The following is a 14,019-nucleotide window of genomic DNA, read 5'->3' on the forward strand; positions in this document are numbered from 1 at the left end:
AGTCCTGGACTGTAGCCCGCTGAGCTGCCCTGTCCGTGAACTTTTCCAGGTAAGAGTACTGCAATGGGTTGCCATGTCCTACTGCAGGGAATCTTCCTCCCCCAGGGATCCAACTTGCATCTCTTGCATCTCCTGTATTGGCAGGCGGATTCTTTACCACTGTACCTGGGAAGCCCAAGAGTCCAAGAGCTCAACTCAGTTCTGACACTGTCTACCCAGAGACAGAATCAAATTACAAGGCTAAAAGGCTCAGTCCAAACAGACCTCCTCACACCTGAAGCACCTGTAACAAGCCCCGGTTGTTAGTTTGTGCTTCTGACCAACTGGCTGTCAACTAGAGGTTCCCACATCCCCTCCTTAGGTTTAATTAGAATGAAGCACAGAACTCACTAGATGACCAATGTATTATAAAAGGATTAAAGGAAACGAATCAATCACCAGATGAAGAGATACATAGGTACTGTTTATTTTTTGGTTTCTGAATCTGTGGAACTAACATTTTAAAAATAATTGTAGTCTTTCCAAGGCAATAGAAGCAAAAATAAACAAGTGGGACTAATCAAACTTATAAGCTTTTTCACAGCAAAGGAAAACATAACCAAAATGAAAAGATAGCCTACAGAATAGGAGAAAATATTTGTAAACAATATGACTGATAAGGAATTAATTTCCAAAATACACAAACAGCCCATAAAACTCAGTAATAAAAAAAACTAAATAACCCAATCAAAAAATCGGCAGAAGACCTAAACAGACATTTCTCCAAAGAAGACATACAGATGGCCAATAGGCACATGAAAAGATGCTCAGCATGCTAATATTAGAGAAATGCAAATCAAAACTACAATGAGGTACCAGCTCACTCTGGTCAGAATGGCCATTATTAAAAAGTCTAGAGGGCTTCCCTGGCAGTCCAGTAGTTAAGAATCTGCTTGCAATGCAAGGGACACTGGTTTGATTCCTGGTCCGGGAAGATCGAACGTGCCACAGAGCAACAAAGCCCATGTGCCATAACTACTGAGCCTGTGCTCTAGAGCCCGTGAGCTGCGGCTGCTGAGCCCACGCACTGCAACTGCTGAGGCCTAGAGCCTGCTCTGCAACAAGAGAAACCGCTGCAATGAGAAGCCCGTGCACCACAATGAAGAGTAGAGCCTGCCGGTTGCAGCTAGAGAAAGCCCGGGTGAAGCAAGGGAGACCCACCACAGCCTAACTAAGCAAATCAGCATACGAATCTGATAAAAGACAGTCCTACAGTGTCGGTGGGAATGGAAGTTGGTGCAGCCACAGTCTAAAACAGTGTGGAGATCCTTCAAAAACTAAAAATGGAGTTGCCGTGTGATCCAGTAATCCCACTTTTAGGCATTTATCTAGATAAAACTCTAACTGGAAAAGATATACGTGTCCAGTATTTATAGCAGCATTATTTACAATAGCCAAGGCATGGAAGCAGCCTAAATGTCCATCAACAGATGAATGGATAAAGAAGATGTGACCCATATATGCAATAGAATATTGCTCAGCCATAAAATAAAAGAATGAAACGATGCCTTTTGCAGCAACATAGATGGACTTAGAGATGATCATACTAAGTGAAGTCAGACAGAGAAAGACAAATACCATACGGTAACACTCTATGTGGAGTTTAAAATATAACACGAATGAACTTAGACTCACAGAGAACAGACTTGTGGTTGCCAAGGGTGGGGTAATCAGATTAAATTAGGAATTTGGGATTAGCAAATGCGAACTGTTATACATGAAATAGATAAACAGCAAGGTCCTACTGTATTACACAAAGGACTATATTCAATATCTTATAATAAACTACCTATATAATGGGGCTTCCCTCATAGCTCAGTTGGTAAAGAATCCACCTGCAATGCAGGAGACCCAGATTCAATTCCTGGGTCGGGAAGATCTCCTGGAGGAGGGATACACTACCCACTCCAGTATTCTTGGGCTTCCCTTGTGGCTCAGCTGGTAAAGAATCTGCCCACAATGAGGGAGACCTGGGTTCAGTCCCTTGGTTGGGAAGATCCTCTGGAGAAGGGAAAGGCTACCCACTGCAGTATTCTGGCCTGGAATATTCTGTGGATTGTATAGTCCATGGGGTTGCAAAGAGTCGGACATGACTGTCAATCTGTCAATATAATATCTATCATATCTATCAATGTAATAGAAAAATACACACACACACACATAAATAACTGAGTCACTTTACTGTACACCAGAAAGTAACACAACATTGTAAATCAACTATACTTCAGTAAAAAAAGTAATAATGACATAGAATGGAACTAAAAATATCAGTGGTTTCGTAAATGTTTGTTGGCCCTTTGTCCAGGGTAAGATGTATAAGAAACAAATTTTTATCATACTTTGTAATTGTTAAAAATTAACTTAAATGTAAATAGATAAACCATGCAAGCTTGTGCTACATCGCTTCGGTCCTATCTGACTCTTGCAACCCTATGGACTATAGCCTGTCAGGGTCCTCTGTCTATGGGATCCTCCAGGCAAGAATACTGGAGTGGCTTGCCATGCCTTCCCCCAGGGGATCTTCCCCAGATAAACTATATTCTATACCAAATAAAGCATCAGATCAGATCAGATCAGATCAGTCGCTCAGTTGTGTCCGGCTCTTTGCAACCCCATGAATCGCAGCACACCAGGCCTCCTTGTCCATCACCAACTCCTGGAGTTCACTCAGACTCACGTCCATCGAGTCAGTGATGCCATCCAGCCATCTCATCCTCTGTCGTCCCCTTCTCCTCCTGCCCCCAATCCCTCCCAGCATCAGAGTCTTTTCCAGTGAGTCAACTCTTCACATGAGGTGGCCAAAGTACTGGAGTTTCAGCTTTAGTATCATTCCTTCCAAAGAAATCCCAGGGCTGATCTCCTTCAGAATGGACTGGTTGGATCTCCTTGCAGTCCAAGGGACTCTCAAGAGTCTTCTCCAACATCACAGTTCAAAAGCATCAATTCTTCGGCGCTCAGCCTTCTTCACAGTCCAACTCTCACATCCATACATGACCACAGGAAAAACCATAGCCTTGCCTAGACGGACCTTTGTTGGCAAAGTAATGTCTCTGCTTTTGAATATGCTGTCTAGGTTGCTCATAACTTTCCTTCCAAGGAGTAAGCGTCTTTTAATTTCATGGTTGCAGTCACCATCTGCAGTGATTTTGGAGCCCAGAAAAATAAAGTCTGGCACTGTTTCCACTGTTTCCCCATCTATTTCCCATGAAGTGGTGGGACCGGATGCCATGATCTTCGTTTTCTAAATGTTGAGCTTTAAAGCATAGCAGGAATAAAAAAACCTCCCATGTAACGGATGTACATTTGTTAGCTCTTTGGTTCATGTGCTTGCCTACTTTTTCCTTTGACTTCCTATTACATCAGCTAGTTTCTGAGGAAAGCTAAAACACAGACACAGTCTACATGTGACAAGCCATTATTTTATAATTAGCTCTCTTCAATTTATTTTGTGGTTCTGTATTTACTCTTGATGTTCAAAACACATTCACTTCATCACCCTCTCCTCGCCTTTTCCTCATGTCATTAACAGTCATTGCAGTCAGCTATAATTTCCCCCACTTGGTCATTTTCTTAAAACACACATGTAGGCAGGCACACATACACCCATGGCTGCTTCTGATTAATTCAGAGGGTTTCTTAGGGGATGATTCAGCATGATTCATCAGACTGTTTCTTTGGCGAACCCCTGTTACCAAGTAGCCAATGTATTTTCAGTAGTTAACCCATTGCATAGGCTAAACAAGACTCATATTTCTTCTAGTTTACTGATGCAGTACAGCTCAGTTATAAGTATCCAGACATGTCAGGATAGGATAAAAAATTATGGAATCAGGTCTTAGAATGAAGGGATTTTTAGGACTAGAAGAAATTCCTCTGATTCAGAAGTAAAAGAAGGTTATTCTAAATTTAGTTCTATTTATTTACAGAATGAATTTTGTTTAAGAAGTAGTTGATTCTGAGAAGGTCCTAGTGTTAACTGATAAGGGGAGGAAAGTTCACCGCCTGGGGATCACGTGACGACAGTCAGAACTAATGTTAGTTTTCACCTGTTTGTTACGAAGTATGTTATGAACTCTGGAAAGCGTTCTGGAACTGTGTTTCCCAAGATATTGTTTATCGAAATGCCTACTCACTCATGATGTACTTCAGTTAAAGTGCATAAGAACTGAAGTACATGAGTGAATTCTTAATATGTCCCTAGCGGCAGGACCCCACTTGAAAATGGGGATCACTCTAGTTTCCAGTCATTAGTGCTATTTCCTGGAGCTGTGGTGGAGGCTCAGGCAAGGTGGAGACTCGTGGGACAACTGGTGCTGGTGTCTCTGGTGACCAGAGGACTGGTAACAAGTGGTTATAAAGCTTGTCTTGATATTTCTGCTTTGCTGTCTGTTTTCGTGTTGAATTCACGCATCTAGTGTCATGGTACATATATTGCCTGAGTTTTTCAGTTGGTATTGGAGGGCAGCGTGAAAGTATAATGATGAAAATTGTCTCATTGAGATCTTACTACATAATACACTTGCTTTTGTATTGCCTTTCAGAATTAAAGCCATAGAAAGCCCCAACAAAGAAGATGATACCCAGTGGCTGACCTACTGGGTAGTATATGGTGTGTTCAGCATTGTCGAATTCTTCTCTGACCTCTTCCTGTCCTGGTTCCCCTTCTACTACATGCTGAAGGTACGTTGGCTTTTCCTGCACTGCCGTGTTTTCTTTCATCTGTTTTAGTTTTGCTCCCTACCACTAGAATAAACTCAATCTCAGGACCTATATACAATGAATAGGAACAGATGTTTGAATGTTAGACATCTCTGGCTCTGCCTCAGATTATGTGAACAGGAAGAAAGAACTCAATATAGCTAACTATTTTGTGTATGACCTTGGAAATAGCCAAAGCAATTATGTCTGTAACATGTGTTTGATAATAGTGAAAGATGGAAATACTGTGAACTAGCACAAGCGTTGCTCTTTGCCAAAATCCTATCTTCATGCGCTGTTGTCTGTGTTTGATGCATGAACATTGCAAATTTTATCAATCCTTCAATTATTCACAGTTGTGTGCTGGAGTCTTTATATCTGGACAGAAAATACTCATTTCTTATATAGGTTTGGAAAAAGAAGATGTGAAATCAGCTGAGGAAGTCATTTTAATAACTCTGGCAGGTCCATTAGTCTGGCATCAGCCCCGCCACACCTTGTGTTTGGCAGAGGACTCACTTTCGTTACAACTATGTGAGGAAAGGCAGTAGGAAGTTGAACTTTTTCCTAATGGGCCTGTGTCAACTCTGGACTTGCATCAGAGGCAAATGACAATGAAGAAGTTCATACCTTTTAATAGAGTGGTTGCTTCTTTCTCTCTAAATGGTGAGTCCTCGAATGTCTTCTGTGGAAGAGGCCCTGCTTCCCATGAACGTCATAGGATGCAAAGTGCCTCGGGCTCACTGAGCCAGGCTGCCAAGCTGCAGGGGGTTTAAGTCCAGCTCTTACGAATTATGGGTTCTCTTCTTTCCCTTCATACTCTTTAAGTATTTGTTTTAGTAAGAGTTACAAGTGAAAAAGTTTAAAGACTCAAGTAAGAATACACGTGAAGTTACACAAGAAGTAGTTTGAGTTACATATGAAATAGTTTAAAGACTCAAGTAATTCTCTAAGAATTTTGAAGATCTGCATTCCTGCCCCCTGTATTGCCTCTCTTAAAAGTTATTTTAGTTTCCCTCAAATCTAATTGTTTCCTTTGTATATTTAGACCTGTTTTGAGTGTCCTTGTTATTTTAACTTGTCCTAAATGTCTACACTTTTGTTTACTTTCTTTTTAGATTTTTTTTTCCTTCCTACAATTTTTTCTTTTATATATATTTAATTAATTTATTAATTAAATTAATTAATTTATTTTTTATTGAAAGATAATTGCTTTACAGAATATTGCTGTTTTCTGTCAAACCTCAAAATTAATCAGACCTAGGTATACATATATCCCCTCCCTTTTGCGACTCCCACCCCTCTAGGTTGATACAGAGCCCCTGTTTGAGTTTCTTGAGCCATACAGCAAATCCCCGTTGGCAGTCTATTTTACACATGGTAATGTAAGTTTCCATGTTACTCTTTCCATACATCTCACCCTCTCCTCCCCTCTCCCCATGTCCATAAGTCTATTCTCCATGTCTGTTTCTCCGTTGTTGCCCTGTAAATAAAATCTTCAGTACCATTTTTCTAGATTCTGTATATATGTATTCAGTTAAGATCAGTTCAGTTGTTCAGTCGTGTCCGACATTTGCGACCCCATGAATGCAGCACATCAGGTCTCCCTGTCTGTCACCAATTCCCGGAGTTTACCCAGACTCATGTCCATTGAGTCGGTGATGCCATCCAACCATCTCATCATCTGTCATCCCCTTCTCCTCCTGCCCTCAATCTTTCTCAGCATCAGGGTCTTTTCAAATGAGTCAGCTCTTCATATCAGTTGGCTAAAGGATTGGAGTTTCAGCTTCAACATCAGTCTTTCCAGTGAATATTCAGGACTGATCTTCTTTAGGATGGATGGTTGGATCTCCTTGCAACCCCTCAAGGGACTCTGAAGAGTCTTCTCCAACACCACAGTTCAAAAGCATCAATTCTTTGGCGTTAAGCCTTCTTTATAGTCCAACTCTCACATATACATGACCACTATACATACCATAAACCATAGCCTTGACTAGATGGACCTTTGGTGACAAAGTAATGTCTCTGCTTTTGAATATGCTGTCTAGGTTGGTCATGATTTCCCTGGTGGCTCAGATGGTAAAGTGTGTGCCTACAATGCAGAAGACCCGGGTTTAATCCCTGGGTCGGGAAAATCCTCTGGAGAAGGAAATGGCAACCCACTCCAGTACTCTTGCCTGGAAAATCCCATGGATGGAGGAGGTTGGTCATAGCTTTTCTTCCAAGGAGTAAGTGTCTTTTAATTTCATGGCTGCAATCACCATCTGCAATGATTTTGGAGCCCCCCAAAATAAAGTCTGCCACTGTTTCCACTGTTTCCCCATCTATTTCCCATGAAATATTGGGACCAGATGCCATGATCTTCGTTTTCTGAATATTAAGCTTTAAGCCAACCTTTTCACTTTCCTCTTTCACTTTCATCAAGGAGCTCTTTAGTTCTTCACTTTCTGCCATAAAGGTGGTGTCATCTGCATATCTGAGGCTATTGATATTTCTCCCAGCAATCTTGATTCCAGCTTGTGCTTCATCCAGCCCAGCGTTTCTCATGATGTACTCTGCATTTAAGTTAAATAAGCAGGGTGACAATATACAGCCTTGACATACTCCTTTTCCTATTTGGAACCAGTCTGTTGTTCCATGTCCAGTTCTAACTGTTGCTTCCTGACCTGCATACAGATTTCTGAAGAGGCAGGTCAGGTGGTCTGGTATTCCCATCTCTTTCAGAGTTTTCCACAGTTTATTGTGATCCACACAGTCACAGGCTTTGACATAGTCAATGAAGTAGAAGTAGATGGTTTTCTGGAGCTCTCTTGCTTTTTCAATGATCCAGCAGATGTTGGCAATTTGATCTCTGGTTCCTCTGCCTTTCCTAAAACCAGCTTGAACATTTGGAAGTTCACAGTTCACGTGTTGCTGAAGGCTGGCTTGGAGAATTTTGAGCATTACTTTATTAATGTGTGAGATGAGTGCAATTGTGTGGTAGTTCGAGCATTCTTTGGCATCACCTTTCTTAGGGATTGGAATGAAAACGGACCTTTTGCAGTCCTGCAGCCACTGCTGAGTTTTCTAAATTTGCTGGCATATTGAGTGCAGCATTTTCACAGCATCATCTTTTAGGATTTGAAATAATTTAACTGGAATTCCATCACCTCCACTAGCTTTGTTTGTAGTGATGCTTCCTAAAGCCCACTTGACTTATTCCAGGATGTCTGGCTCTAGGTGAGTGATCACACCGTGATTATCTGGGTCATGAAGATCTTTTTTGTACAGTTCTTCTGTGTATTCTTGCTACCTCTTCTTAATGTCTTCTGCTTCTGTTAGGTCCATACCATATCTGTCCTTTATTGAGCCCATCTTTGCTTGAAATGTTCCCTTAGTATCTCTAATTTTCTTGAAGAGATCTCTAGTCTTTCCCTTTCTATTGTTTTCTTCTGTTTCTTTGCACTGATTGCTGAGGAAGACTGTCTTATCTCTCCTTGCTATTCTTTGGAACTCTGTATTCACATGAGTGTATCTTTCCTTTTCTCCTTTGCTTTTTGCTTCTCTTCTTTTCACAGCTGTTTGTAAGGCCTCCTCAGACAGCCATTTTGCTTTTTTGCATTTCTTTTTCTTGGGGATGGTCTTTCTCCCTGTCTCCTGTACAATGTCACAAATCTCCATCCATAGTTCATCAGGCACTCTATCAGATCTAGTCCCTTAAATCTATTTCTCACTTCCACTGTATAATCATAAGGGATTTGATTTAGGTCATACAAAGGCTTTGACTGTGTGGATCACAATAAACTGTGGAATTCTGAAAGAGATGGGAATACCAGACCACCTGACCTGCCTCTTGACAAACCTATATGCAGGTCAGGAAGCAACAGTTAGAACTAGACATGGAACAACAGACTGGTTCCAAATAGAAAAAAGGAGTACGTCAAGGCTGTATATTGTCACCCTGCTTATTTAACTTATATGCAGAGTACATCATGGGAAACGCTGGGCTGGAAGAAGCACAAGCTGGAATCAAGATTGCCGGGAGAAATATCAGTAACCTCAGATATACAGATGACACCACCCTCATGGCAGAAAGTGAAGAGGAACTAACAAGTGTCTTGATGAAAGTGAAAGAGGAGAGTGAAAAAGTTGGCTTAAAGCTCAACATTCAGAAAACTAAGATCATGGCATCTGGTCCCATCACTTTATGGGAAATAGATGGGGAAACAGTGGAAACAGTGTCAGGCTTTATTTTGGGGGGCTCCAAAATCACTGCAGATGGTGATTGCAGCCAAGAAATTAAAAGACACTTAGTCCTTGCAAGGAAAGTTATGACCAACCTAGATAGCATATTGAAAAGCAGAGACATTACCCTGCCAACAAAGGTCTGTCTAGTCAAGGCTATGGTTTTTCCAGTGGTCACGTATGGATGTGAGAGTTGGACTGTGAAGAAAGCTGAGCGCCAAAGAATTGATGCTTTTGAACTGTGGTGTTGGAGAAGACTCTTGAGAGTCCCTTGGACTGCAAGGAGATCTAACCAGTCCATTCTAACGAGATCAGTCCTGGGTGTTCATTGGAAGGACTGATGCTAAAGCTGAAACTCCAATACTTTGGCCACCTCATGCGAAGAGTTGACTCATTGGAAAAGACTCTGATGCTGGGAGGGATTGGGGGCAGGAGGAGAAGGGGACGACAGAGGATGAGATGGCTGGATGGCATCACCAACTCGATGGACATGAGTCTGAGTGAACTCCTGGAGTTGGTGATGGACAGGGAGGCCTGGCGTGCTGCAATTCATGGGGTTGTAAAGAGTCAGACATGACTAAGCAACTGAACTGACTGAATGGTAGTGGTTTTCCCCACTTTCTTCAATTTAAGTCTGAATTTGACAATAAGGAATTCATGATCTGAGGCACAGTCAGCTCCCAGTCTTGTTTTTGGTGACTGTATAGAGCTTCTCCATCTTTGGATGCAAAGAATATAATCAGCCTGATTTTGGTGTTGGCCATCTGGTTATGTCCATGATAGAGTCTTCTCTTGTGTTGTTGGAAGAGAGTGTGTGCTATGACTAGTGAGTTCTCTTGGCAAAACTTTATTAGCCTTTGCCCTGCTTCATTCTGTACTCCAAGGCCAAATTTACCTGTTACTCCAGGTGTTTCTTGACCTCCTACTTTTGCATTCCAGTCCCCTAAAATGAAATGGACATCTTTTTTGAGGTGTTAGTTCTAAAAGTTCTTGTAGGTCTTCATAGACGCTTTCAACTTCAGCTTCCTTGTCGTTACTGGTTGGGGAATAGACTTGGATTACCATGATATTGAATGGTTTGCCTTGGAAATGAACAGAGATCATTTTGTCATTTTTGAGATTGCATCCAAGTATTGCATTTTGGACTCTTTTGTTGACTATTATGGCTACTCCCATTTCTTCTAAGGGATTCTTGCCCACAGTAGTAGATATAATGGTCATCTGAGTTAAATTCACCCGTCCCAGTCCATTTGAGTTCACTGATTCTTAGAATGTCGATGTTCACTCTTGCCATCTCCTGTTTGACCGCTTCCCATTTGCCTTGATTCATGGACCTAACATTCCAGATTCCCATGCAATATATGTGTTAGAATATGGTATTTATCCTTCTCGTTCTGACTTACTTCACTCTGTATAATAGGTTCTAGGTTCATTCCCCTCATTAGGACTGACTCCAATGCATTCCTTTGTATGGCTGAGTAATATTCTATTGTGTTTATATACCACAACTTCTTTATCCATTCATCTGTCGAATGACATCTAGGTTTCTTCCATGTTCTATCTTCTGTAAACAGTGCTGCAGTAAGCAATGGGATACATGTGTCTTTTTCAGTTTTGGTTTTCTCAGGGTATATGTGTAGGAGTGGAGTTGCTGGGTCATAAGGAATCTCCATACCGTCTTCCATAGTGGCTGTATCAGTTTACATTCCCACCAACTGTGCAAGAGCGTTCCCTTTTCTCCACACCCTCTCCAGCATTTATTGTTTGTAGACTTTTTGATGAGGGCCATTCTTGCTGGTGTGAGGTGATATCTCATTGTAGTTTTGATTTACATTTCTCTAATAATGAGTGATGTTGAGCATCTTTTCATGTGTTTGCTAGCCATCTGTATGTCTTCTTTGGAGAAATGTCTTTTTAGGTCTTTTTTCCACTTTCTGATTGGGTTGTTTGTTTTTCTGGCATTGAGTTGTATGAGTTGCTTGTATATCTTGGAAATTAATCCTTTGTCAGTTGTTTCATTTGCTATTATTTTCTCCCATTCTGAGGGTTGTCTTTTCACCTTGCTTATAGTTTCCTTTGCTGTGCAAAAGCTTTTAAGTTTAATCAGGTTCTACTTGTTTACTTTTGGTTTTACTTACATTACTCTAGGTGGTGGGTCATCCAATTGGGGAATAAAGCAATAATAAAACTAACAAATATTTTGAGAGGAAAGGAGATTAAGAAAAGAAAGAATAGATATGGCAAGTTAAATAGAAGTAGATAAAGAAGATTTACATATGTTAAAGATTAACAGCAAGGGGGAAAGAACAGTAGGAAAAGCAAACAAAGGAATAAATATAGAAAAAATAACAATAGGTTTAAAAAATTAAAATTAAAAAGAAAAGAAATAAAAGAGGAAAACTCCACAGAACTGTAAAAGGCCAACATAGAGGCAGCAGTTTATGACAACAATAAAAATGTGACTGAGGAAATAAAAAAAGCCTCAAAAGCTTAATTGGATTTCTCAGTGTCAATAAAATCGAGAACTACAACAGAGGAGGAAAAAAAGGAAAAAAGAAAAAAAATCCAAGTGAATGTACAGAACAAGTCAAAAACTGAAAATAATAAAGGTTTATCTTGAGTCACTGCTGTCAGAGTCCTTTCTCTCACTGGGAATCCCAGTCCACCTTGCCTCCCTAGGATGCCCTCCTGTGCTGATCATGGACCTGCTGTGGGGCAGCTCAGATTCTCATCTGGTCCTACTCCTGTGTGTTCTTGCCTCCAGTGTCCACAGCTATCAGAGCTAGTGCATTTTCTTCTATGGGAGCTCTCAGTGGCCTTTTATATATTCCATAGACACAGAGTCTGCCTAGTTGATTGTGTGGATGTAATCTGCAGCTTGTACAGCTGGTGGGAAGGTTTTGGGTCTTCTTCCTAGCCACACTGCCCCTGGGTTTCACCTGTGGTGTTATTTCTACCTCTGCATGGGGTTTAGGTCCTGAGGCTGCCCTGGAGGACTTGGGTTTGCCCCTGTGAGGGCCAGGTGCGGAGGTGGTGCAGCTGCACTGGTCGCAGGGGTTCTGGTTGCAGGGGGGTTGGCAGCTAGGGCAGCAGGAAATATAGCGCTCTAGAAGGGTATGGCACCCAGTATTGGCCAATACGCTCCAGTATTCCTGCCTGGAGAACCCCCTCTCTGACAGAGGAGCCTGGCAGGCCGCAGTCTACAAGGTCGCAAAGAGTCGAACAGGACCCTGCGCACATGAACACATGACATTTTTTTTGCCTGTGGCAGCTCTGCCCCAGTGAGGGTTGAGCGTGAAGGTGGTGCAGCTGCTTGTCTTGGGAGGACCCTGGTGGCGCCAAGTGTGCAGGGACACGGACTGCCTCTGCGGCAGGAGTTATGGCCCAATCAGAGGCTTTTTTCCAGCCTCTCGTAGCTGGTGCTCAGGGGGCCTCTTTGGCCAGTCTTTCTTCGTATCTCCACCCGTTCAGGCACTTAGAGGGATCCCTTGCCTGGGGTCCTTCTCTGTTGTTCGGGCTTCAGGCACTTAGAAGGCCACCCTGGGTGGGGTCCTGCTCTGTAGTTTGGTACATCAGTCACTGAAGGGGGCACCCTGGGTGGGGTCCTGCTCGGTGAAAGTGAAGTCGCTCGGTCGTGTCCGACTCTTTGTGACCCTGTGGACTGTAGCCTACCAGGCTTCTCCATCCATGGGGATTCTCCAGGCAAGAATACTGGAGTCGGTTACCATTTCCTTCTCCAGGGGATCTTCCTGACCCAGGGATCGAACCCGGATCGAACCTTCCAGTAGATCTCCATTCCTGCCTGGCATATGTATGGTTGCGGCAAGGACTGTCTGATTCTCATTCCATTTAGGCTGCCACAGATCAGCTGTTTCACTCTCAGCCTTAAATGCTTTTCCTCTGACTCAGACAGTTGCCCCGCTGTGGGGATCGGACCCCCGCTTCAGTCCCCCACCCGCCCAGGGCAGGTCCAGCCCTGCTAACACTCCTGTTTTTCCCCCGAGTTCCTTTGTCCTACCGAGTTTTGCGTGGTTCTGTGTGTGCTTTTCCGCTGGTCAGGTCCTCCTGTCCGCTCTCCGCTGGTGTGCTGCATGCACTTCTGTGTCTGAAGGTGTATTCCTGGTGTATCCGTGGAGAAGAGATGGACTCCATGTCCACCTACTCCTCCGGCATCTTGTTCTCTCTCTCTTTTTAGATTTTTTATCTAAAAAACATAGATACAGGAAATTGGATACCAGAAACTCTCTCATTCTTTGATTTCCCTCGCTGTAACCACCACTACATTGATATTATCTTGATTTTTAATTCTGGGTAATTTGGATGTATTTTTTCTTTTCCTCTGGCCTTACCTATTTTTCAAATATATTTATTTGTGTTTTCCTGCTTTCTGGGAGTTTTTCTCAATATGATCTTCCAGTTTCAATTTTGTTCCATTTGATCTTTATGCTATACATTGTGTTTACTTCAACTATTTTATTTTTCATTCCTAGTAATTTGGCTTGGTTCTTTCCTGTGTTTTTTTGTTCTTTCATGTCACTGTATTTCTTTTAGTATAGTTAATTTAAAATTCTTGGTCAGTCACTTCTAAAATTTCTGCTGCTGATAGGTCTGTAGTTGACTGTGCTGTCTGTGTTTTGAACTGGTTGTACTCTCAAATACCTTGTTACTTTGGCCTGTAAGTTCATTCTTCTCGAGGCATATCAGCTGTTCCATCGGGTGCTGGAATGGAGGTGGCCACACCCAGATCCATGCTAGTTCTGGTAAACTCAGGATAGGGGGGCAGGTGGGGGGCTTGCCCACCCTAAACTAGGGTGGGGAGCCCCAGGCAGCAGAGGAGCCACAGTTAATCACCCTTCCCTCCCCAGAATAGCTCCTCGGGTGCAGGCATCAGCCTTTGCCTGCCCCAGCAGCACTCGAAGCAGGTGCTCCTGGGCGGCCACTCCCAGCTCTAGGGCTTGGAGCAGGGGCGTGAGGAGAAACCGCCCTGGCTACTCAGTCCGCGGCTGTTTTCCTCAATCCCTCCCAAGGCAGGACTTCTACGCCAAAACCTCTGCTTTA

The 14,019-nt window shown here is 42.6% G+C and overlaps 1 protein-coding gene across 1 annotated transcript in view; it reads left to right on the forward strand.

Moving 5' to 3' along the window:
* REEP5 (receptor accessory protein 5) overlaps window positions 1-14,019 on the forward strand; it is a 50,620-nt gene that overhangs the window by 24,254 nt on the left and 12,347 nt on the right. Inside the window, exon 3 of the mRNA XM_019968007.2 lies at window positions 4,581-4,719. Within this exon, the coding sequence (XP_019823566.2) occupies window positions 4,581-4,719 (139 nt within the window). The remainder of the gene's footprint in view (window positions 1-4,580; window positions 4,720-14,019) is intronic.

Source organism: Bos indicus, chromosome 10 (assembly GCF_029378745.1).
Source record: "Bos indicus isolate NIAB-ARS_2022 breed Sahiwal x Tharparkar chromosome 10, NIAB-ARS_B.indTharparkar_mat_pri_1.0, whole genome shotgun sequence".
In the NCBI taxonomy this organism is placed as follows: domain Eukaryota; kingdom Metazoa; phylum Chordata; class Mammalia; order Artiodactyla; family Bovidae; genus Bos; species Bos indicus.